Below are 24,847 nucleotides of genomic sequence, written 5' to 3'. Positions count from 1 at the left end.
GAATCGGGCCTATAAAATCAATTAGTGTGGTAACGGTCATTTAACACTCTCCCTAAAGTTAAGCAAGGGGCTAGAGAGCCTCAAATAGCTGACCTCAGTTGGAAGAGTGCTTGGCTAGCATGTATGAAATCCTAAATTTAGTCACCAGCATCACATAAACAAGGTATGGTAGCACATGACTGTAATCTAAGCACTTGGGAGGCAGAGGTTGGAAGGCAGAAGTTCAAGGTTGTCCTCAACTGTGCAGAAAGTTTGAGGTCAGCCTGGGACCCTGTCTCAAAAACAAACAAACAAACAAACAAAAAACTGGTATGGAAAATACAAAAAGTTAATAGGCAAGTACTTTTAAGTTTATGTTATTTGAGGCCTCAGGGAATAGTGTGACATTCTTCACAGTTCCAGGTTTCTTACTTCATTTTCTAGTCAGCCAATTATATTCTTAATATGAGGCAAACTTTCCAATGTTCCTTATGTCATCACAAGCCGGTGCAGTCTAAATAAGATGAAAGTGATTAGGAATAGAAGATCTTGGAGAGCACTGATCTTGTCTTTTTCTCCAGTGTCTCCAGTGCCTTGGGCCATGCATGACAGAGTGGATACATAATTAATTTAATGGAATAAAATTTAGTGTTCCACATACTTCATATACTGAGTAACAAAGGGAGCTCTCCCTTTTTCCTTTTTCCTTTCTCTCCTCTCTCTCTCTCTCTCTCTCTCTCTCTCTCTCTCTCTCTCTCTCTCTGTCTCTCTCTCTCTCTCTCTGTCTCTGTCTCTCTCTCTCTCTCTCTGTCTGTCTCTGTCTCTCTGTCTCTCTCTCTTTGAGAAAGAGACACGTGCTGTGTAGCCCAGGCTAGCCTTGAAGTTATGACTTCTTCTCAGTCTCCTGTGTTGTAGGACAGTATTAAAATAGACTTCCTAAATCATCAGAATTTTAATAGTCAAGAACCTTAGCTGGATGTGTGGCTTGTGCCTATAATCCAAGTTCTCAGGAGGCAAAGGCAGAGCACTGCTGTGAGTTCTTTCTAGCAGCCAGAGGAGGGGGAAAAGTGGAAAGTATGACAATATTGTCTCATTTTTACTTTTTAAATATATCTATAAATGCGCGGAAAAAAGGAAGTTGGAGGAACCTGTGCTAAGTTATTGACAGTGCTATTCTTGGAAAGTGAGTCCTTTTGGAGGATAGATAAACTGTATTATACATTTCTGAAATAACTGATATTTAATAATTGTTACATCTGTAACATACACATGAGGCACACTATAGAGCTTGTGTTGATATTGTATCTTAACTTATCTGGCTCATTTGGTCCTGTTTGCTTGTTTTTATATTTTGTGGTGGTGGAGATTGAACCCAGGGCTTTGTGCATGCTGGGGAAGTGCTCTACCACTAAGCCACTTGCACTGCCCAGCATCTCTCATCTTACTTAATCTTTGTCTTGTTTAGGACTGAAGTCTAGGGCTGGAGAGATGGCTCAGCCAGTAAAGGTTAGGCTCACAACCAAAAATATAAGGACTGCAGTCTAGTGCCTGGAACACAGTGGCTAATAAGAAACACATGCCATGCAGCGGTTGGAATGAGACGGGCCCATGGGCTCATCGTCCCCAGCTGGTGGAGCTGTTTGGGAGGAATTAGGTGTAGGCCTTGTTAGAGGAGGTGTATCACTGGGAACGGGCTTTGAGGTTTCAAAATTCTCCCAGCAATTCCCTGTGCTCTGTCTCCTACCTACAAATCAAGATGTGTGGTCTCAGCTGCTGCTCCCGCCACCTGTGGGCATGCCCTCACTCCAAAACCCTAGACTCTAACCCTCCGGAACACGACGCTCAGTTAAACTCTTTCTTTTCTTTTTTTCTTTTTGGTTTTTCGAGGCAGGGTTTCTCTGTGTAGCTTTGGAGCCTGTCCTGGAATTCACAGAGATCCGCCTGCCTCTGCCTCCCGAGTGCTGGGATTAAAGGCGTGCACCATCACCGCCTGACCTAAACTCTTTAACTTGTCTTGGCCACGGTGTTTTGTCACAGCAATAGATGATAACTAATACAGTAAGTATAAGTGACATTATCTATGGAAGATACTTGTCTGTTATGTGAAATGTTGTTCACAACAAATAGCTCACCCAGTAATCATGAAATTGGCTAAGAACACAAGCTGTAGAGTCAGACATCCTGAGAGTGAACCCAAGTTCTTCTTTTTAATAGGTAAGAAACTTCGGACAAGTCCTTTAAATGACATTTTGCCAATATCCCCACCAATAAGGTGATAATAGTATCCATACCTAACTCATGAGGTTTGTGACAAAGATTAGGTAAGATTATTCCCATAAAGTGCTTAGCATTAAATGCTTGATAGATATCTACAACAAAAGTTATTATTATTATTATTATTATTATTATTATTATTATTATTATTATTATTTTACTAGTACAAGTTTTGGAAACACAACCCCTACAAAGTTGATTTCAGGTTGTCCTGGTGTCACAGGCTTCTGAGATAGGGTGAGCCTCTGAGATGGGGTGAGCCTCTGAGATAGGGTGAGCCTCTGAGATAGGGTGAGCCTCTGAGATGGGGTGAGCCAAGGTTTCCTTTCTCACTCCTCCTACTTCCAGCCCCACATGTTAGAGCACTTGGTCCCTAGCTGGTCATACTTTGACATTTTTGGAGGTTAGAAAACCCCTGGGGTGGGGTGGGACCTAGCTGGAGGAAGAGGGTCTCCGGAGAACAAGGCTTGAGGTTTAATTGCCGACCCCTTCATTCCTGTGCTGCCTCTACTTCCTGACCTACCTAGGTGTGGGCAAGCTCCCCTGCCATAGCTGGGAGCTGTCCTGTCACCATGCTGTCCCTGCCCGAAGGACTAGTTTCCCTCAAACTGCAAGCCAAGTTAAATCTTTTCTCCCTTAAGTTGCAACTTGTCAGGCGTTCTCTCACAGCTACGAGAAAGCAATTACATCAATTAGACAGAGATCAAGCCAGAGTCATGGTTAAGCAATATTCTTTCTTTAATTCCCTTTGCAAATGGAAGCCCCTGAGCTGATGCCCACCCCCACCCCTACCCGACTGCCTGGGGACCTTCAAAGGCAAGGCCCCTGCCTCAACCTGGTGGAAAGGGGAGGGTTACCTCTCCCTAGGATGGCCTATTTAAAAAAATCCTAGTCACTTAAGAAATGGGGCCAGGTATTGGAAAAGGGAGCTGGAAGACAAGGCCTAAGTCAGACCAGTCTGAAGGTGTTGGGGTTGTGAGATCCTTGAGAAGGGTTTGCAAGCACACCCCTAAGCTCAAGGGCAGCATGGCTGAGAGAAGAGAAGAGACAGACAGACAATCTGACTCCTCAAGGACCTGCCTGCCTGGTCATGGACACTGACATCACCATTACCACCAAAGGCCTCCAGTTGGAGAATTTTCCAGTTACTCTGGGATAGGGTTTGCTAAGCATCCCCTCTGGCCCCTGATCTGAGGCATCCATGGGGTCCCCCTGAGACCAAACCTGGGAGAAAGAGGGACTCTGGGAACATGCAAAGGCGGGGAGCAGTGACCCCGCCCACCCCAATGCTCTACAGGATGGTGGCTCCGGCTGCATCTGGGCTCCGAGGATCCTTCACAGCGATGATGAAGTTGTTGGTTCTCCGACTGCCGTGGACCCAGGATAAGACATCTACCTTCTCCACATGGTGACCCCTGGCTTCCAGGAACTCAATCTCTTCCTCGGTGAACTCACCTGAAAACCATCCACCCCACCCCCCAAAACATGTATTTAGAGCGCTGACTTAGGAACCTCACAGTCAGATCTGACCGCGGTCTTGATTTCAACAGCAGGAACTGTGTGATTTTGCAAAATCGCTTTACTTCTGCGAGTCTCCTTGTCCTCATGCACAAAATGGGGGATTATAGAGAACCTACTACATAAAGTTGTTGCAGGGACTAAAGGAGATAAAGGAGAAAGTACTGAGCTCGGAGGCATACAGTCAGTCAGGGATCGATAATAAGCAGTAATTCTTTTTTTTTTTTTTTTTTTCCAGACAGGGTCTATCTATGATGTAGTTCTAGCTGTCCGGAACTTGCTATGTAGACTAGGTTAGCCTCAAACTCATGGAGATCCACCTGCCTCTGCCTCCCGAGTGCTGGGATTAAAGGCGTGCGCCATCACACCCGGCCTCAGCAGTCATTCTTAATAACGGCAAAAGGCCTGGACTCTATCTCTTAAGTGCCACCACTGCCTGTGGGGGTTAGTGCACGGTCTACTTAATGTTCATCTGCCCAGTCCTGCCTTCTTTGCAGCTTCACACACTAGCCAAAGGTATCCTGCCCTCAAACCCTCCAAGGGCTCTGACAGGTCTTAAAGTGAAATTCCAAGTCCTCCTAAGCCTTGATGGCCTGGTCAGCTGGGACCCTAGTCCCTCTCTGAAGACTTCTCCCGAGCTCCTTCTAGTCTCCACCTGGCTCAGCTCTCCTCCTGCCACACTGGTCCCCTTGCTACCTCTTACGTACAGGGCCTTTGCACCTGCTAGGGTTTCATTTTGGAATGCTTTCCCATGGAGGGTCATGGAGTTTTACTTCCTTCCTGTCCTTGGTCAAAAGGCACCTCTTTGAGAATTTCCCTATTATCTAGAATATCAGTCCCTGCCAAGTCTCTCTCTCTCTCTCTCTCTCTCTCTCTCTCTCTCTCTCTCTCTCTTTCTCTCTCTCTTTCATATAGCCTAGGCTGACCTCAGACTCCCTTTGTCCCTAGTAGCCAAGATGACCTTGAACTTCTGATCCTCCTGCCTCTACCACCTGAGTGCTGGAATTGAGGGCAAGCACTGTAAGGTCCAGTTTCTATGGTGCTGGAAGAGAACCTAGAGCCTCATGTGTTCTGGGTCAGCACTTTACCAACTGTGCTACGTTCCTAGTCATAACCTGCTGTCTTATTTTATTTTGTTTGGTTTGAGACTGAGTCTCACTGTGTATCCTTTGCTGGCCTTGCTATGTAGACCAGGCTGGCCTTGAACTCACAGAGAGCAGCTTGCTTCTATCTCTCGAGTGCCACTGCACCCAGCATCCCTGCTTTTCCCCCAAAGTATTTACTACTGTTTCTACTGATTCACTGTATGTCTTTCCTTAATTTAAGGTTTTTAAAGAGCAGGTGGTCTTGTTTGTGATTGTTTACCAGTGCTTAGAGAAGGTCAGCACATTGTAAAAGTTAAATCTATATTTGCAAGGCTGTGGTTGTTTAACCTCTGGTTTGAGTCCAGATTCTCATCATCCCCTGCCCTGGCCTTACCCCACATGCTTCTCTAGATTCCTGCTCTCGTCTCTTCAATCCACCTCCCCCACTGAAAGCAAATCAGGCCCCAGTCTCTCCTCAGTTGAGGACTTCTAAACTTAGACCTCACCAAAGCCTAGTATATGCCACTTCCCTGTTCCTTTATAAAGATTTGGTCTTCTCAAGTCCCCAGACAGGGTGATTTCAGGTAGTTCTTAAGAAAAAGCACTATTATTTATTTGGTTGGTTGGTTGGTTTTTTGAAACAAGAGTCTCTCTATTGCATAGCCCTGGCTGTCCTGAAACTCACTCTATAGACCAGACTGACCTCGAACTCAGAGATCCACCAACCTCTCCTTCCTGAGTACTGCGATTAAAGGCATGTGCCACCATGCTCAGCCACTAAAAACTCCATATTATTGAATAGCATCAAATAATCATATCATAAATCTAGTTCCTTTGTGGTTCACTTTTCATTCTTTTGATCACGGCAAAGATCAAGTTTCAGGCTGGTCTCTAACATTTCCTGAACTCTCACACAGTGAGAGTGATCCCCCGGGCCTTCTGTAGACACCACCACGTAACGATAACCTGAACATATTTGAGTTTTAAATAACTACTCATCATCTATTTGTGATTTAGGTTTATGTTCAAACTACACTTAGTAAAAAAGGAGGGGAGGGGAGAGCTGGAGAGATGGTTCAGTGGTTAAGAGCACTGGCTGCTCTTCCAAAGGACCCGGGTTCAATCCCAGCACCCACAGGGCAGCTCACAACAGTCTGTAACCCCAACTTCAGGGACCCGACACCTTCAGATAGACATACATGCACAGACAAAACACAATGCACAGAAGATAAAAATACATACATTTTTTTTAAAGAGTGCATCTGTAGAGATTATGCACAGAGTGACGTAGAGTTTGTGTAAAGTAACAAAGGGGCTAGGGAAATTCAGAAGTTTGGGGGACAGCTAGTCTTACTAATGCTCTCCCACGCCATTCTTTCTGGCTTTTTCACAGACTGTTCCCCCTGTCCAGAAAGTCATTTATTGCTACATGCGGAATCTCCACGCCTAATTCAGCCAGTCACCACCACCTCTGTGAATCCTTCTAAAGCCACCTGCTGGTAGATTTTTAACTAGTTTATAACTGCCATGAGCTTCTTTACCTGCAAAACAGTGATGATATTGACTAAGCAAGGACTGTCTCAATCAATTCTGGATCTCTTTGAACTAGCAGAGCAGATTATAATAAAAACTACTCAAAAGTGCAACGTTTTCCTATTTATAAAACTAAACCATGTCCAAAACTAAGCTTTTGTTGTTGGGGCAATGCTATCTCCTCACCGTAAACTGCTGAGGTCCATGGTCTGGTCCCTGCTCTCCTTTCTGATCTCAGCACATCCTCATTCACCTGGGTCTCTTTTTATTTCTTAAAAAAAAACCACGAAGCCCAATTCTGCTCTGAGTTCTTTGCTCTTGTTCTTGGTCTACAAAGCTCTGCCCCAGTTTCTGGCATGGTAGGGCTTTGTCACTCTTCAGATCTCAGCTTAGATGTCACCAAAGAGAAGCCTTCCCCAATCCCTGTAGGTCCAGTTACATCATTCTGCTCTGATGCTGTGCCTAAACTGGTGCACATTTCTCTGCTTATTTTTCTGTCTGCTTATAAATGTAGTATCCTTGAAGCTGGGATGATGCTTGGCACATAGTAGGTGTTCATCATACACCACTGAATGAAACTTTTCCTAAAACAGCTATTATCTCATTTTATAAGAAGAAAATGAAGTCTCGAGAGTTGAGACATGGATTTCCTATTGTCACAAAGTCGGGAAATGTCAAGGTGGTTCCAATCCCCAGATCTTACATTAGCTCTACAAGAATTTGTTATGGGAACCCCACCCCCACCCTGCCCCAAACCTTCACAAAAAGGAAGAAAAGGCAGGAAAAACCCTGGGAGAGCCCTTCTCCACCAATCCCTGTGCCCATCCTAGAGGAATTTGCTCTGCACTCACTGTCCACCTGCAGGAGGTTGGACTGCAGGTCTGGGTGGAGCCGTCCTCGGGCCAGGCTGTCACTCAGGTTCCGGTTCAACGTCAGGACATTCAGTAGAACCTGTGGGCAGGCAAGGAGCCAAAACATCAGAGCTGTTCTGGGGACAATGATTCAAGACTTCATAGCTCTCGTCCTGGGTCCAAACTCTTTAGTCTCTAGAAAGCTTACACTAGGTGTGTCATCTAAGCCTTGCAATAGCTCTGGAAACCTATGATAACTGTCCCCATTTCACAGAGGAGGAACCTGAGAGCCACGTGACTCCGTTTTAGAGTTGAAGGAAGAGGTATTACTGGCATCAGTATTCTATAATCTAGCCAAGGGCTTCCTTGTCTTCCCTCCGAGAAGGCAGGCTTAACAGTTAGGGTGATTTAGGGATCAATAGGGGGAGTTTCAGCTTAATGGTCAGGGGTTGGATAGACACTAGAACGGAACTTTCTCTTCAGTGCTACTAGCCAATGCACTTGAGCCAACTTCTTAACCTGTCTGAGCTTCAGTTTCCTTCTTTGTAAAATCAAAACAGTCATCCCTCCCACAGTTGTTAAGGGGTCAACATACACATCACTAGCCTAGCACTTAGTAAGGACTCTGTGATGTTAGCTATTGTTATCTCCACTTCACAGGCAAGGATACTAAGGTTCAGGATGGTTAAGGGATTTCCCCAGCATCACACAGCTGAAGATTGGCAGCCCTTGGGCCGGAACTCACGGGAGTCTAATTCCAGAGTTAGCTCATCAAAAATACGAGCCTGGTGTGTGTCAGGTGTTCAAAGGCACTCATGGAACTGTCTTGAGGTATTCTGAAGAGCAGCAGCACCTTCCTTTCAAAATAAGACCCCACAGAGGGCTGGTGGTCTATTCAGATACAGAACAGGGGATGATGGGACTTGAGGCTTACAGAACACAAGCAACCCAGATGTTAAATTATTTCTGAATTCTACGGGCCCTGCGATTTCCCCTGGAACTTGTGGAGACAGAGAGCTTCGGGGGCCCCACTTTCACTATGAAGCCCAGCCCAGCCCACCTGTGCCCAGCACAGGCCTGGTACAATGTTATAGCTCAAGATTTCCAGGAAAGTGATGAAAACAACTCAGAGATACATGGGGCATCTGCAGACCCGGTCACAGCATGGCTCCTGACTACAAAAGACTCAAAATGGAGTACATCTCACCTGGGTCAGGCCACTGAGGCCTCGGGCAGCTCCATTGGCCCCCAGAGCGAGGTAGGTCCCACAGAGCCCCTCTGCTGGTCGGACTACAGTGGGCAGCAGGAAGGAGAGGGGCCGCTTCCCTGGCTGTACTGAGTTCTCCTGTTGCCAGAGGGCAGAGATGAAAAGGGAGATGTAGAGCAGAGCAACCCAGGGGAAGGACCAGTCTATCACTATCCCCACTGCTCTTCTATGCGGCCCACAAGTCCAGCTCCTGGGAGATGGGTCCCTTGCTGGCAACAATGTGCTGTCTGAGAAAGAGGAAGTGTTCCTGGAAGACTAGCATGGAAAGAACAAGTAAGCCGTGGAACCACTGAGCTGTGAGGTTGGTATGGATGGATGGGGAAAAGACTGAGCTGAGAAAAATGGTAATGGAGACAGTAGAATTCCCATTGGACCATCCCTGTGTCTTTGCCCTATAGGAAACTTGCCAGAGTGTAAGTGCTGGTCTCCAAGGGGACGGTAATACCTAACTTCCTCCTCCTGGCCCCTCTTTGGTGTCCAGTCACAGATTTGAGCACCAGCCCAGCATTATATAACCTTAGCAAGAGCCCAAGCAACAAATGGGGGTCAGTGGTCTCACTGCCCATAGAGGAGGCAATACTTTCCTAATCTTTACTAAAATTGTGACAGAATGGCACAGGATTCCTTGGACCCACCAGCCTCCATGCTCCATATTTAGCACAGATGGGGATGAAGTGAACATCTTGTTTCCTTAAAGCAGAAGTTCTTAAAAGAAACAGGGGGGAAGGAAGATCCATAGTGCTGCATGCCCTATCTGGCCTCAAGGTCCCTGGGAGAGTAGGGAAGCAAGAGCCTACCAGGCTGGGTGCAGAGTGGTTAGCAGTCCTGTTGGGCCAGGAGAAGTCCAGCATCTGGCTGTTGAGTAGAATCCCAGAGGGAGTGACGAGACCGCTACCAAAGGGCCGGTTCAGGGAGCTGGGCGGGCAGAGGAGAGGCTGAGTGAGCCCTGTGGCTGCCTTCACCCTACCCAGCTCCCGTTCCATCCTGCTGGGAATGACTTCTTGTCACTGGTTCTAAGCCTGAGCTGACATACCTGACCATGGCCACAATGAAGTCATCAGGGCCCATGACCAGCACCTGGGCGGCTGTGGGAGCCCCATCCAGCTCATAGACAGGGAGGAGAGGGGCAGGGGCTGCCTGGGAGTCACTGATGTGGCCCCGGAAGTTGGCGGCCTCCACCTTGCTGCAAAGGAGGTGGTAGAGGAGTGAGCTCACAGCAGCTCTTGTAGCATCCCACCTGTCTGTGATGGTCATGCGAACACTTGGTTAAATCTGCCTTCTTCACCGGGATATTAAGCCTACCATGGTAGATCACACAGCTAATGCATAGGAAACCCCCAGAAAATAACTTTTGAATCAACTTATTTAGGTGTTATGCAGAATCCAGAGCCAGCTTTTTATTTTACTTAACGTTCTGGTCAAGAATCATGGTTATTTGGCTCTACTCCTTTCTATGAAAGTGTCTGGGGCCCAGTGGATGCTCTGAGATACTTGTTTGGAATAAACAAGCTTGACTGACTTGGTCTAATGTTTGTAGTTTGGAACTAAAGTTCATTAAGAATTTGGTTAGGCCCCCTTCTCTCTTCCCTCCGCGCTGTCTCTCTGTCTCTCTCTCTTCTTCTCTCTCTCTCTCTCTCTCTCTCACTCTCTCCCTCTCTTTCTCCCTCTCTCCCTCTCTCTGTCAATAAAGCTCTAAAAAGGTTTAAAAAAAGAAAAGAATTTAGTTAGATAGGGCCCACAAGTTAGATGGCTTAGTGGGTAAAGACACTTTCTGTGCAAGCCTGACAGCCTGAGTTCAATCCCCAGAACTCACATTAAGGTAGATGGGGAGAACTGGTTCCACAAAGTTGTCCTCTGACCTCCACACACACAGTGGCAAGTATATGGCCCCACATGCATACATGTACCACACATCATCATCATCATTAAAAATAAAATAAAATAAAATAAAGTTTTAAAAAGCATTTAGTCAGGAGGCTGGAGACATGGCTCAGTGGTTAAGAACACTGGCTACAAAATGTTAAGGATCAAAAAACAAACAAACAAACAAACAATAACAACAAAAAAAACCAACAACCACTGGCTGCTCTTCTAGAGGACCCAGGTTCAATTCCCAGCATCCACATGGCAGCTCACAACTGTTTGTAACTCCAGTTCCAAGAAATCCGGCATCCTTACATAGACATACATGTAGGACAAACACCAATGCACATAAAATAAAAAAATTAATAAAGCAAAACAAACAAACAAAACATTTGGTTAGAAGCTAGGAGTGTTTGTTGGTGAATAACTCTAATCTCCACATTTAGGGGGTAGAAGTGGAAGATTTCTAAGTGCTAGCTCAGAACTAGGGGCCAGGCTTGGCTACATAGCAAGATTCTGTCCCAAGAGGAGGGAGAGAAAGCTGCAATATTTTAGTTGAAGGAAGATTTTTGTATATGGGGATCTTTATTTGTTACTAGGTTTTCTATTTTTCAGGGTAAAGAAAACACAGTAAGCCCTCAACAACTATTTACTAACTGAAATAGTTGCATATATTTCATATAAATGCAGGCATGTTTTAGAGCTAAAGTTCTCATGCTTAAATTAAGCCCAACTGAAGAGATCTCCATTATCGCTGCTAATAACTGTGTGTTGAGCTATTTGTAGTGATTAGGGAATGATAAGTTAGCAAGAACTACCAAAGACATTCATTTTGGCTTTCAACCCAAAAGGCTGATGACCCCGCTGTGAGCTGCAGGGCCTTGGGTGGCAGGCCAGGCTTAGTCTTCACGCCTTGTCCTCACTTCTTTGATGTTCATTGGTTTTCACTTGTCTTGATAAATGATATTAACTTCGGCTTTTTGAGACAGGATCTCTCTTTCTAGCCCTGGCTGGCCTGGTACTCACTAGGTAGACTAAGTTGGTCTTAAATTCAGAGATCTGTCTGCCTCTGCCTCCAGAGTGCTGGGGTTAAAAGTGTATGCCACCATACCCACCACGATAGTAACTTTTGTTATAGCGTGTGTGCATTTGTGTGTGTGAGGGCACACGTCTGCTATGGTGTACACATGACATGATGTACATGTGGAGATCAGAAAACAATCATGGGCATCTGTCCTCACTGTCCACTTTGAAGCAGGCTCTCTGCTGTTTTTTCCACTGTATATACCAGGCTGGCTTCTAGGAACTCTTATCACCACCTTAAGAGGTTGCTAAAACTACAGACACCCCTGCTAGGTTTTTATATGGGGAATAGGGATTCAAACTCAGGTCCCCACGCTTGTGCTGAAAGTGATTTTAACCACCGAGCTATCGCCCCAGGATCCATAGTTTTAAACTGAAAGGTAAAATTAGATGTGTTTCATATAAAGCAGCTCATATTATATCTCAGGTTGATCTGTAACTTACTATGTAGTCCCAGCTGACCTTGAACTTTTGGCAATCCTCCTGCCTCATCCTCCTGTTTGCTGGAATTATAGATACAAGCCACCAGCATGATGTTTTGAGGAGGATGTACATACACATGGAGGAATGGTCAGATATTATTAATTAACAACTTTGATAGCCCACAGTTATCATTTTTGGTAGTGAAAATACCAAACTCTTTGTATTATTCAAAATACAATGACTTGACATTAATTATAGTCACCATGCTATGCAAGAGGCCTCTGGAACTTACTCCTGTTATTTGCAACTATGCATCCCTTTCTCTGAACCCCCCAAATTCCCATCTTTTTGCTTTTAAATCATAAGTCGCTCACAATGTAACATATAGAGTGATATTTGAGTAATAGTGCAAATTTACACTAACCACATTTTTTGCTTTCTGATTTTCCTGAAGCTAGACTGTAAGTCAGGTACAGTAGCAGCCAAACAATCAACCCATCCTTACTTCTATGGCCAATTAGTAATAATAATTTCACTTATTGCACATTTACTGTGTTCCCAGTTAATGGGCTATTTACATGTTATTCTTTCATTTATTTACAGGTTATTTCATCAAAACCTCACAGAGTGGATACAGTACTGCCAGGCTCCTTGTGAAATCTGACTTAGTGAGTTTCCATGACTCTCCCAGAGTGACAGTTAGCAAATGTTAAAGTGTAGATGTAACAGAGGCAGTCACACCAGAGTCTAACCTCACTACTGTGCTGCTGGCCAAGATATAGCCCCTTAAAAGCCCCCATCAACAACAGCATTTGCACAGAGACTACTTTGTTGCTCTCACATTTGTCTTTTCTATGCAAAGTGGAGACCAGTTGTGTCCACACAGGTTAGGTACATGCAGGGGTCAAGAAGGATTCATAAGCAGTTGACCAACTCACTGTGCAGACAGGGAAGGTGATACAGTTAGGGGCACCTAGTGTCACACTGAGTCAGGGTTCAGCTGAAAGGGACCTGACACTTCACTAGCTCAAATTTTACCCGATCCCTTCTCCCATATCTACCCCAATTTCTACAGCACCCAGGGTCATATCCCAGGACAAACCTGAGCATGTCATCCATGCTCTCAGTGATGGTAGAATCGTAGACAGGATCTCCCAGTCTGCTAGCCAGGGCCAATGCAATCTTCAGGGTCTGAAAACATAGCAGGGATGTGGAAAAGGCTGCCAGGCCCCTCCCAGCACCTCCACTCAGGGGATCCTCATGTTTAAGAAAACTCAAAAGTGTTTAGTCCCTCTCCAAAGAGGTACTCCATTTTCCCATTTCTAGTGTTCTCAAATCCAGGTGAGGGGGAAGAGCAGGCCTTACCTCTGCTACCCAGTGAAGTGCCTGCTCACGGGCCACCAGGCTGGTAAGGTTGAAGCCCTCTAGGATGTTGAGAGCACTGATGAGGGCAGGGCCTGTGTGTGGGGGTGGGGAGCTGAGAACCAGGTGGCCTGAAAGGATAGGAGATGACCAGATGGCAGGAGAGAGGTCAAGTCGTCATCTTCACATATCACATCTTGTATGCACATCCCACCATTATACACACAGCAATAGGTCAAGTCATCTTCACATATCACATCTTGTATGCACATCCCACCATTATACACACAGCAATAGCCCTTGTTAGACAAGGAAAGGAAACCACTAAGAGGCAAAGGGACCCACTGACGTTCACATGCTGGTTAGAGGCGGGGCCGAGCTTGAAATCAGGTACTGGTCTTTGGCTTCCTCTGCCAGAGGAGGAAACTAAGACTTAAGAGCTGTGTGGTACTCACATTGGAAGCAAACATACTAAATCTGTATCTTGCTCAGAGTCACATTACAGGTCACCGGCAAAGCAGGGACCTGTAATGTGTCTACAGAATCCATGTTTGCCATGAACTTCCTTTAATCCCTCCCACAGGCCAGGAACTGTTCAAGGGTTTATGGTTCCTCTCAACCTGAAGCTTCTTGGGAGCAGCAGCCTTCCCTTCCTACTTTGTTATTCAGTGGTTGGTCATTAAAAGAACAATCACAACACTGGCATCCCGGAACACTGGCATCCCGGAACACTGGCATCAACTACCTGACTCATCGAATCAACCCTGTTCTAGAGGGGCAGAAATGGAGGCATAAGAAGCAACTTATGGAGGACTAGAAGAGATCAGGTGAGCCTACAGCACTCAAGGCCCTGGACCACTGAGACAACCCAACCTGGGGAGGGAAAACAGAAAACCTGGTATGTGTTCGGTGTCCATTATGGTCAAGGCAACTTCCTACATTATCTCATCAGATCCTCATGGGCACCCTGAGATGTGGACACCATTACTGTCTCCATTTTAAAGAGGGAACCAAGCCTCAGAGTGGGAAGTTCAAGGCAAGAGGTACAGCTGATGCTCACCTAGGCCCTCCCGACTCCAAAGCTATATTCTTTCCTCTGCGTCATATACTACTACCTCTGGTTGAGGAATCAGGAAGACAGGAGCCTGGAACTATGACCTCAGAGGAAATCTCACCTGGGGCTTGGGGTAACCTGTCCTTCCCAGAAAGGAGAGAATCTAAGAACTCCCAAGGGATCTAAAGCCCAACATCTTGGGGTCAGCAAATATAAACTGCATTTGTGCCATAGGCTTGGGTTCCTGAATTTCTGATTGGTTTCTTGAGTCAGGCAGGTTGTTCCTTTCCCTCGCTAGGCCTTAGTTGTCTTTACTGTCAATGAGGGGCAAGTCTGTGATTGTCTTAAAGGGTTTATTCTGCCCTTAGATGGACTTTGGTCTGACAAATTCTTCCCCGGAAGCATGGGTTAATGAGAAGGGAGCTAGGGGACAGAGTTGAGGCAATACAGAACCCAAATCAAGAAAACCTCAGCATCTAAGGATGTAACTCAGTGATGGGGAATTAGTCCTCTATGAAAGGCCCAATTTCCAGCACCATAAAACAGCAAATAAATAACAAATCCCCACAAAACAAAAGGAAAAGCAGTGTTCAGAACCCCAAACTTCCAGGTCTTAGCCATTGGCTAGATGCCCCCCCAACACTACATCCTAATCACTTAGGGTAACTGACCCCATGGTTATTTCAGAAGGTGGCTGGCTCTGGCTTGTCTCAACAGCTGGCTGCCTAGGGAGCTCACTGCCTCCGCTTATCTCCTGTGACATGGAGAGGAGTTTCCAGGCCAAAAAGATGTGGCCATGGACTGGAAAGCTTCTCCTGAGTGGGGACCCTTGGGAGCTGGGGGAGAGGTCACCTCGGTACACTCCACACACGGGCTTCTCCGTGAGGGCGCTATAGTTGTGAAAGTCCTCTTCGGTGATGACACCCCCTGCGTGCTGAGCCTGTTAGGGAGAAAATGTCCATCCGTCACTGTGAGCATGTGGGTGTGGCCCATGACACACGTCTCAGACATGTAAGCTCTTTATAACTTTAGTCCCTTCTGTAGCCAGCAGCACGTCCTTTAGGGATCCCATCAGCTCAAGAGAAAAAGGAGGCAGAGGAAATAACATGTGTGTAAGAATTATCAAAACTGAATTTGACATTTCATTATTACCAATTAAAGATACTCCAGGGCATGGGATATAGATCAGTGGTAGAGTGCTTATCAAGGATGCTCAAGGCCCTGGGTTTGAGACTTAGCATGGTCCACCTCCAAATACTACAGCTTCTACAAAACTCTGAACTTTGAATGATCCTGACAGGACTCACCCTATTGAACATAATTGAGCACTCTTTCCTACCAATGCACCAACCTTGTACAAATTAATATGCTTCCATTCTAGCAGCACATTCATTGTCAATCTTTTAAAAATAATTTAAAATTATTTTATGTGTATAGATAGGTGTTTTGTCTGCCTGGTTGTCTATGCACCGCATGCATGCAGTGCCCATTGGAGCCAGAAGAGGGCATCAGATCCCCCAATTGGAGTTGCAGATGGTTGTAAGCACCAGTGGATGTTGGGAAGCAAACCTGGTCCTTTAGAGGAACAGCCCGTGCTCTTAACCACTGAGCCATCTCCCCAGCCCCATGCCAATTTTAAACTAGTATTACTATTATCAATCTTTTTTGTGCTTTCTTGTACGTGAAACTTTTGACTTAAACTATTCATTGAATTTCTTGGCTAGTATATAGTCATGTGTCTGGCAGATTAATAAAATATGGTGCCTGGCACATGACTGAATTGTGCACCTACATAATCCCCACAGTATATAAGAGTGGTTTAGATAAATGCCCCCAATGCATAGTACCACTCAATTGGCCTGTGCACCCTGATCTTGAACTTTTCTTTGACAATATTCTCAGAATCCATGACTACCCTAGACTAAGCCTGTTTGGAATTAGAGGGTACTGTCCTAAATTAATCCCCTCAGCCCTGATAGTTTCCAGGGAAGAAAATATTACCATCAGTTATTGGAAAATCCCAGACAGAGCAGGGAAGATTCTGGGCTGGGTTTGCATCAGGCCTGGAAAGAAGTAGGCCAGACTCCTGTACAGCTGGCACCAGCCCTGAGAAGCCCAGCTTCCCTGTCAAGACGGAGCATCTCTCTCTCTTGTTTTTCATGTCACATAGTAGGCAATGCTTCTTGCCCCTAATAACCATGGGTCTCATTTCTGTCGCCAGAAGTTAGTTTTGTTTATGAAGCACACAACCAGAAACTATGCAGAGGAGAAAGGGAGGATGGCATCCCTTCTGTAGGGTCACTGGGCATACCCCACCTCCAACTGTTGCACTCACCTCGGCCACCATCTCCAATGTGAGGTTGCCACCATTGTAGAAGGCGGCGGGGCCAGCCATGCCAAGTATATCCAGAACCTCAGCTAGATCGGGCCGTCGCAGCAGGGAGCCAGGCAAAGGTGGGTGGCCCGATGGCAGGAAAGTCTCCAGGAAGCGATCAGACGCGTTGGGAGGCAGCCGCTCAGCCAAGGCGTGGGCTGGGGAAGGTTGAGAGGCTGGGTGGGTGAGGTCAAGACTGGATGTGACGGCTGAGACTCATAATAGGTGGGTGGATGAGGGCTAGGGGACTGGCCCTGAGAGTCTGGCTCCCCAGAAGCCTGTCATGGGGGGACAGGGATGCATATAGGCTCTTCCCAGATCCTCTCACTGGAGGCTGCCTCCAGGTGGATGGGAAGAAGTCTGAGGAGCAAACTGAAAAAAAGAAGCCCTTTCCTTGGGGCCCAAATCTCAAAGGCCTCCCCCATTAACCTTGTACCTTCCCCCCTACCTCCAGGCCCCACTGACCTAGATCATGGGTCACGTTGAAGCCATCTTGGGCCACAGCTGCTGCGAAGGCCAGGACTTGGGACCAGGGCAGCCTGAAGGGGCCGGAGAGCAGGGGGTGGAGGAGGTCCTGGGGGGAGGAGGAGGGGTCCTGGGGGAAGGGGGGTTCCTGGGAAGGAGAATCCTGGCAAGGGAAGGGGATATTAGGAAGGGGAGTTGGGAAGGGAAGAATCCAGGAGGACAGGAGAAGGCCACCCAAAGAGGGATGTAGGCAGAGGCCCCTGGTCCCCAGGAGAGGGTCTTTACCTGCCATAGAGTTGATGAGCTTCATGTAGCCCTTTCACCATTCCGGGGACCCCCACCAACAGCCCAGGCTGGGCGAGGCGGGCAGGCGAGGGAGAGAGGAGACCAGGTCACTGGAAGGGGGGGGCTGGGCTGAACTCCGCAGAGCCCCAAGCCAGGAATGGCTGGCACAGGGGAGAGACACAGGCCAAGTATCCCAGGAGAGGGTCTAGCTTTCCCCAGGGAGTACCTCTCCCTCATCCCTGATTTCCTATATGCAAATGCAGAAAGGTCTTTGTCTGCCATAGTTGAAGGATGTAATAAATTAAGCAAACGCTTTCAAGAGGCAGGACACAAATAATCTGGGTTAAGATTCTGTTCACATTGGGTAACCGGTACCCTTGTCTTTTTAACAAAGGACCTCAGTTTAGCCAGTTCATCTTCATGCCACCATCATGTGAGCTGTGACAACTCGGGGTGTGCCTGGTTGTTCCCATGGCACTGAACACCTGCTTTCCCAAGTTACTGTTTCCTCCTTTGTGCTCACTAAATAGTGGGGTTGCCTCTAGTGTTTCTTTCTCCGGACGCAACACAGCCTGGCAAAGTCACAATCATCAGTCCGGCTGAGAGGGAGAGGGACGAGGTTTCTGCTGGTTTGTTGGTTTGTTTGCTCTTACTGGTTTTGTTTGTTTTTTGAGACAGGGTTTCACTATGTAGCCCTAGTTGTCCTGGAACTCACTCTGTAGACCAGGCTAGCCTCAAACCCACAGAGATCCACCTGCCTCTGCCTCCCAAGTGCTGGGATTAAAGGTGTGCACCACCACCGACAGCCTGCCATTGATGAGCTTTAAGGCCACAACTGAGTGATATCTCAGGTACTCAAAGGTGGCCTTATGCTTTCTTCCAGACAGGTAAGACTGCCAGAGAAGTAAGGTGTTGCAGTGTTATCTGTTATTAGTCATCCAAACTTTTTGTCCATTTTCTTTTGAAATTATATTTATTTAATTAATTAGTCTCTCTCTCTCTCTCTCTCTCTCTCTCTCTCTCTCTCTCTCTCTGTGTGTGTGTGTGTGTGTGTGTGTGTGTGTGTGTGTGTGTGTGTATGACTATGCATATATACCATGATGTGTGTGTGTGTAGATCAAAGGACAACTTGTAGGAATAGGTGACCCTCTCCTGCTACTATGTGGGTCCTGGAAATCAAACTTAGGTTGTCAGGCTTAGTGACAAAATTCATTACCAACTGAGCCACCTCAGTTGGTCCTTGTGCATTGTTTTAGATGGGGAGGAAGGCAAGCTGCCTGTCAAGATATAGCCTAAGAGCATTTTGCTCAACTCATTTTGCCCCCTCCCAGTAGATTTGCAGCAAACCAATGCTCAGGTTAGCAGGAGCAAATGTAGGGAGACGCCCACCCCCTCCCCTGGGCCCTCTCTTCTCACCAGGGTCCTCACCTTGGTATCCCAGGACCTCTGCAGGGCCTCTTCCCTGAGGGCCCCTGGTGCAGACTCCCGGAAATCAATTAGGTGGCTCTCATTTCGTCGGATATCATGTACCAGCATCACACCCCCACTGTGAAAGACACAGAAAGTGGAAAGCGATGAGAACATGTCACCCTTCTGAACGATTAGACTACCACTCCCTAATCCCCTGTGGTGAGGCTGTTTGCCACACTGGGTCAGATGTTGGAGCCCTCTCCCCAGCAGGGATTCAGAAACTCAGCCAGCCTCCAAAGGGTAAAATCAAGGGGGTAAGGGACCCAGGTTACTGGAGACTTTAATCCCTGATTAAGAAAAATGCAGAGACTGGGGAAACAGGCTGTTCTGTCCCCTCCCTAGACCAGAGCTGGACCCCTGCCAGCTTCCTGCACCTGCCTACTTGGTATACCCTCCCTTTCCCCCAGGCCTGGATTATGTAAGGATAAACCATGTGAAGCCAAAAGGGGAATTTCTTCGGTAGAGCCTGGAGGGTTGGTCCTACCAACAGAATGAATTTTGTCAGCTTGTTCCTTTTCTGTGGCATATTTACATCTGAGATGGGGGTGGCAAAGTTAAATGTGTGCAGCCAAGTAACAAAATAAGGAAGGCGGGGGAGTAAATAACAAAGTGGCTGGAAGGACAGCAAAGTGGTCAGCACCCTGACCCATCATGGGAAGAGTTATCTGGAGCTGAGCAAATAACTCAATATTCTCATGAGTTATCAGCTCCAGATAACTGTAGACACATGGGAACGTGGCTCCATGTTACTGGATCTCCCTATTGTTCCAGAGAGGTTAGCAATCCGGATGCTTATGAAAACTATTGATGTTTTAACAACAGAAAAATTAAAAAAAAAAATTAATGGTCAAACCAAACCAGTCCAGGTGCTGGGTCCGGCTTTTAGGAGTGTCCAATTTCTAGCCTTGGTTTTAAGAACTCCAAGCCTGGGGTGTATTTTCTGTGGACAAAGTCCACAGCTTTCATCAGAGCCACAGGGATTTGAACTAACCTAAAGGTTGGAGCATCACTGTGTTGACTGATACCCCATTGCTGCCTGTGGAGCACATTTTATACACCCCAACATTTCTCTCCTGGTGGGGAGCCATGAACCCTTCTGAGCACACTTCTCTGTCTTCCCTAAGGTATTCTTTGATTCTGACTCCATCCAGGGACAAAAGGTGAAACTCCGTATTCAAAGAGAAAATTCGGGCTGGGAAAGTGTTCAGTGGTATAGAGCACCAGCTGCTCATCCAGAGGACGGGGGTTCAATCCCCAGCACCCACATGGCAACTCACAACTGTCTGTAACTCCAGTTCTAGGGGATCCAACATGAATGCACTAAAATAAAGTTAAATTTTAAAAAGAGAAAAAGCGAGGAGTATGGGCCTATCTTTGCCTTAAGCTCCAATCAAGAGAAACGTGCAGTCAGGCCACAAGAAGTAGGTCTGAGGGACCCAGGCCTCCACCAGGTCCTTACCCAGCTCCTTACCCGCCCAGTCCAGAACTGTGTGGAGCCACGATCCCCAAACACAAGGCTGCTGCCACAGCTGCATCCACGGAAGAGCCTTGTTTACTGAGCACCTCCATGCCCAGTGCCGTGCAACGGGAGGCATCCGTCACCACAGCACCCTGCTGGAAGATCTAGGAGGCAAGAGAAGAGTGGGCTAGTAGGGCTCTCCACCACCCTCAAGTACCTCCACTAACCTAGAACCTTGGCCTTCATGTCCTGATTCTCAGAGCCGTGTCCTTTGGGAACCCTCCTCGCTTGCGCCATCTCTTCCCACTTCCTAGCAGTCTCGCATCACCGCCATTCAGTTCCCACCACCGTCCCAAGCTTTTCCTCACTCCCTTCTCCCAAGTCCCCTCTGCCCGTCTGCTGCCCTCACCTGGGGGTCCCCGAAGTAGATCTGCATGACGAGCGCCACGGTGACACCCGTGGCAAAAGTGAGGCAGGCGGTAACGATGACCGTGAGCCCGTCCTGGCGGCACGAGCACTCGGCTGCGGCAGCTGAGAAGGGGTCCTTGCGTGTCTCCCGTAGTGGTGACCCGTCCTGACTGCCCATCTCGGATGAGGACGAAGGCAGCCGTTGTAGCCGGGCGGACTTCAGGAAGGAGTCGGGGTCTGTGGGATAGCTGGGTGTCGGTCTAGCAAGCCTCCTGCCTGGCCCTGCAGTCCTCAGGGCGGGGCGTTCCACACGCCCCCTTGCCCCGCCCACCACACAAACCCCACTGCCCTGCACCACTCAGTTTTTATCCACCCCAACACATCTTAGTGCCCCTGCGGGAAGCCAGTCCCCAGGTGCAAAAAGACCTTCAACAGGCCAGCTGAAAGGTTGGATTCCTGCCTCTGGCAAATACCCATGAGACTGGTACCTGGGGCTGAGATCAGCCAGGAGTGTGAGGGTGTTGAGCCTCCCCTGGAAACCCTATCCTGTCCTAGTTGGGTATCAAAGCCTACAGGACAAGAGGCAACTACCAAGCCAACTACCAAGCAACTTCCAGCCTTGCTCCACGGACCCATTCACTGGATAGATACAAGCGCCTACTCTAAGTCTGGCCTTATGCTAGAGCAGCTAATTGCTACATTTGCATATGTTCTCAGGCCAGTGGAGGAAAAGAAAACAAACAAGCCGTGGTTATATAAAGCATGAGGGGCTGGGGAGTTGGCTCAGTAGCAAGAGCATTGCAAGAGCACTCAGGGTTAAGGTCTCTGCAAGCATGAGGACCTGAGTTCAACTCCCCAGCTCCCACATTAAAAATTTAGACTTTCTGGACAGTGAGACATGTCTGCTCCTGGCAACACCGATTTACTTCAGAGAGGAGAATGGGCATTGAAGACACTTCATATCTTATCTTCACCTTGGCAAAAATAGCCATTTGGGCAAGAAACTGTGCTTGCCTGGACTGCTTGATCAACTGGACATACAGGACCCATAAAAAAGGTGACCACTAAACTTTGTTTAACAAAATGGTCCTCAGGTTCCTGCTTCACAGAGGAAACTGACAGACATTCTACGGGACACTGAGAGAAGTGACCGAGAGACTCTAGCCCTGTGGACTGAAGACAAATGCCCCAACTTTACAAAGGAACATTAGGTGACTGTCCAGGCTGCCAGCTGTCTCTGTCTACCCTGCAAGACTCCCGAAAGTTGCTTGCATCCTTCTCCCGGTTCTCAGGTAATATATCCTTCTGAGGTCTTTGATGTGGTTGAAGACTAGATAGTTATAATTTCCTCAGTTATGATAAAAGATAAGTTAGATATAAAACCTTAGACTCACAAATATAAGATAGATAGGATATCTTCTTTAATATTGTAACTGTAATTCTTGCTTGATAATTGTTTTGTTATATGTAATTGTACTATGTAAAAGTTAAAACCTTCCTTTAAAAAAAAGAAAAGGGGAAGTGCTGTGGATATCGCTCTGTGTAAATAAAGTTCTGATTGGCCAGTGGCCAGGCAGGAAGTATAGGCGGGACAAGAGAGAAGAGAATTCTGGGAAGTAGAAGGCTGGGGAGAGACACCGCCAGCCGCCGCCATGGGAAGCAACATGTAAAGACACTGGTAAGCCACGAGCCATGTGGCAAAGTATAGACTAACAGAAATGGGTTAATTGAAGATAGAAGAAGTAGATAACAAGAAGCCTGCCACGGCCATACAGTTTCTAAACAATGTGAGTTTCTGTGTGCTTTCTTGGTTGGGTCTGAGCGACTGTGGGACTGGCGGGTAAGAGAGATTTGTCCTGACTGGGCCAGGCAGGAAAATCTAGCTATACTCCTGACACCATTGTGGGTCAGAGACAGGCTGATCCTGAAACAAGTTAGCTCCCCAGCCAGTCTCCCCGAAAAGGCCAGCTTCTGGTTCAGTGAGAGACTGTATCAAGGCAATAAGGCCGAGAGCAATAAGGGACGATATCCAAGGTTCTACTCTGGTCTCCCTCTGCACATGATGCCTCTCCCCACCCACATCTGAGCACAGAACGAAATGTTAAGAAGAAAGGAGGACTGCTTACCAGGGAATTCGGGTGAGGGCCTCCTGAGGAAATGACTTTTGAAAGGAATGAAGGGGTAAGAAAAAGGTAACACTGGTAGAGAAGAAGGAGTTTATGTATAGGATGTTCTAGGAAGAGAGAGCAGCAGGTTCAAAGGCCCTAATGTAGTGATGAGTCTGACATCTGAAAGAAATAACTAAGGTCTGGTGGCTCTGGTGTGGCAGTAACAGAGTGGGGGAGTCAATCAGGGTGGAGGTCAGTCCTGTACACTGGTCCTGTGGACACTGGGAACTTGGCTTTAACCTGTTATGAGCAGCCACTAGAGGGTTGTAACACTGTGACGCCATCTATTGGTTTGAATAAGAATGGTCCCCACAGGCTCACACATTTGAATGCTTAGTCATGAGCAAATGGCCCTATTTGAAAGGATTAGGTGGTGTGGCCTTATTGGAAGTGTGTCACTGAGGATGGGTTTTGGGGATTCAAACACCCGTGCCAGGCCCAGTGTGTGTGTGTGTCTCTCTCTAATGCCTATGGATCCAGACATAGAACTCTCGGCTACTTCTCCAGCACCACCTCTGCCTGTGTGCTGCCGTACTTCCTGCCAGGATCCTAACAGACTAACCCTCTCAAGCTGTAAGCAAGAGGCAATTAAATGCTTTCTTTTATAAGAGTTGCCATGGTCCAGGTGGATCTATCTCTGTGAGTTTGAGGGCAGTCTGGTCTGCAAAGCAAGTTCCAGGACAGCCAGAGCTGTCAGAGAAACCCTGTCTCATTTAAAAAAAAAAAAAAAAGAAAAAAGAGTTGCCATGGTCATGGTGTCTCTTCACAGCAACAGAACACTGACTAAGACACCATCTGTTTTGTGTTTTCAAGTGATTCCTCTGGCTGCAGTGTGAAGAACAGACTGGAGGAAAATAAGAACGGAGGCGAGGGAGAGTTGAAAGCCACGTATGGACAAGCCACTTTAAGTCATGAGCATCACCTTCCTTATCCTAGGGATGCAGCTCACTCCTAACAGATGAGCCAGGTACAGAAGTCCATGCAGTGATGGATGAAGAAAGTCATTTCCTTTTCTACCCACGTGAACTGCTGGGCAGGGCTGCACACAGCTGCAAGTCCAGCATTGTGAGAGAGACAGGAGGGTCCTGAGAGCTAGCTCCTCAGCCAGTCCAGTCGAAAAGGCCAGCACTGGTTCAGTGAGAGACTGTCTCAAGGGTTGAGGTAGAGAGTGATGGAGGAAGGGCCGGGGTCTTGCTTGGGCCTCCACATGCACTTGCAGTGGCACATACACCTTCTCTGATCCCATAATCCTCTCCTCTAGATGCCATTACACTTGAACCCATACCCCAATGACCAGAAAGTTCTAGATATTTGTGAACAAGAAAATAAGAGGATGGCTTTATGTTGTTGTACTCACAATAAACTCTCTGTAAGTTTAGATGTTTGAATGATAACATTAAAATTTGACTGTCTTGATAAAAATCCAAGGTCTTTAACTTGGTGTTTAAGGACCTTCATGACTCACACCTCCATCTTTTATGGAAATAAGAAATCATAGACATATATAAAATAATATGTGCAAAATTATTAGAATGCATTTATGGTGGGCACTTTTAGGAAAAGACACTTACATTCTTATTTACTTTGTGTGTGTGTGTGTTTGTAAGACACACAGCCCTAGCTGACTTTGAACTTTTGAAGTAGCCCAGGCTGGCCTCCAACTTGAGGCAATCTGCCTGTCTTTGCCTCCTGAATACTGTGAGTACGCATGTGAGCCACCATGTGTGACTTACATTCCTTTAAAAAGAGTTTTAAATTTTATTATTTTTTGTTATTATTATGACGATTATTGTGTGTGTCTGAAAGAGAGAGACACACACACACACACAGAGACAGAGAATTAGAAACAAAGACAGAAAGACATAGACAGAGATAGCCATAGGGCAGAGAAGAGTGTGTATGCCACAGCAGATGTGACAATCAGAG

The 24,847-nt window shown here is 47.0% G+C and overlaps 1 protein-coding gene across 5 annotated transcripts in view; it reads right to left on the bottom strand.

The window, feature by feature from the left end:
• Positions 1-2,967: 2,967 nt before the first annotated feature.
• The window catches only part of Ggt7 (gamma-glutamyltransferase 7), a 28,878-nt gene continuing 6,998 nt past the window's right edge, over positions 2,968-24,847 (bottom strand). Inside the window, exons 2-15 of one of the 5 annotated variants that reach the window (XM_036183750.1) lie at positions 20,755-20,990; positions 20,358-20,509; positions 18,845-18,962; positions 17,417-17,484; positions 17,132-17,205; positions 16,628-16,842; positions 15,145-15,232; positions 13,242-13,369; positions 12,979-13,067; positions 9,541-9,690; positions 9,305-9,422; positions 8,448-8,585; positions 7,241-7,340; positions 2,968-3,708 (exon numbers count right to left, since the gene is read on the bottom strand). In XM_036183750.1, the coding sequence (XP_036039643.1) occupies positions 3,545-3,708; positions 7,241-7,340; positions 8,448-8,585; positions 9,305-9,422; positions 9,541-9,690; positions 12,979-13,067; positions 13,242-13,369; positions 15,145-15,232; positions 16,628-16,842; positions 17,132-17,205; positions 17,417-17,484; positions 18,845-18,962; positions 20,358-20,509; positions 20,755-20,990 (1,838 nt within the window). In that variant the 3' untranslated portion in view covers positions 2,968-3,544. The other 4 variants (XM_036183752.1, XM_036183754.1, XM_036183755.1 and 1 more) reach the window with 4 other exon arrangements.

This window comes from Onychomys torridus, chromosome 4 (assembly GCF_903995425.1).
Source record: "Onychomys torridus chromosome 4, mOncTor1.1, whole genome shotgun sequence".
In the NCBI taxonomy this organism is placed as follows: domain Eukaryota; kingdom Metazoa; phylum Chordata; class Mammalia; order Rodentia; family Cricetidae; genus Onychomys; species Onychomys torridus.
This window is presented reverse-complemented; position numbering and strand designations above follow the sequence as displayed.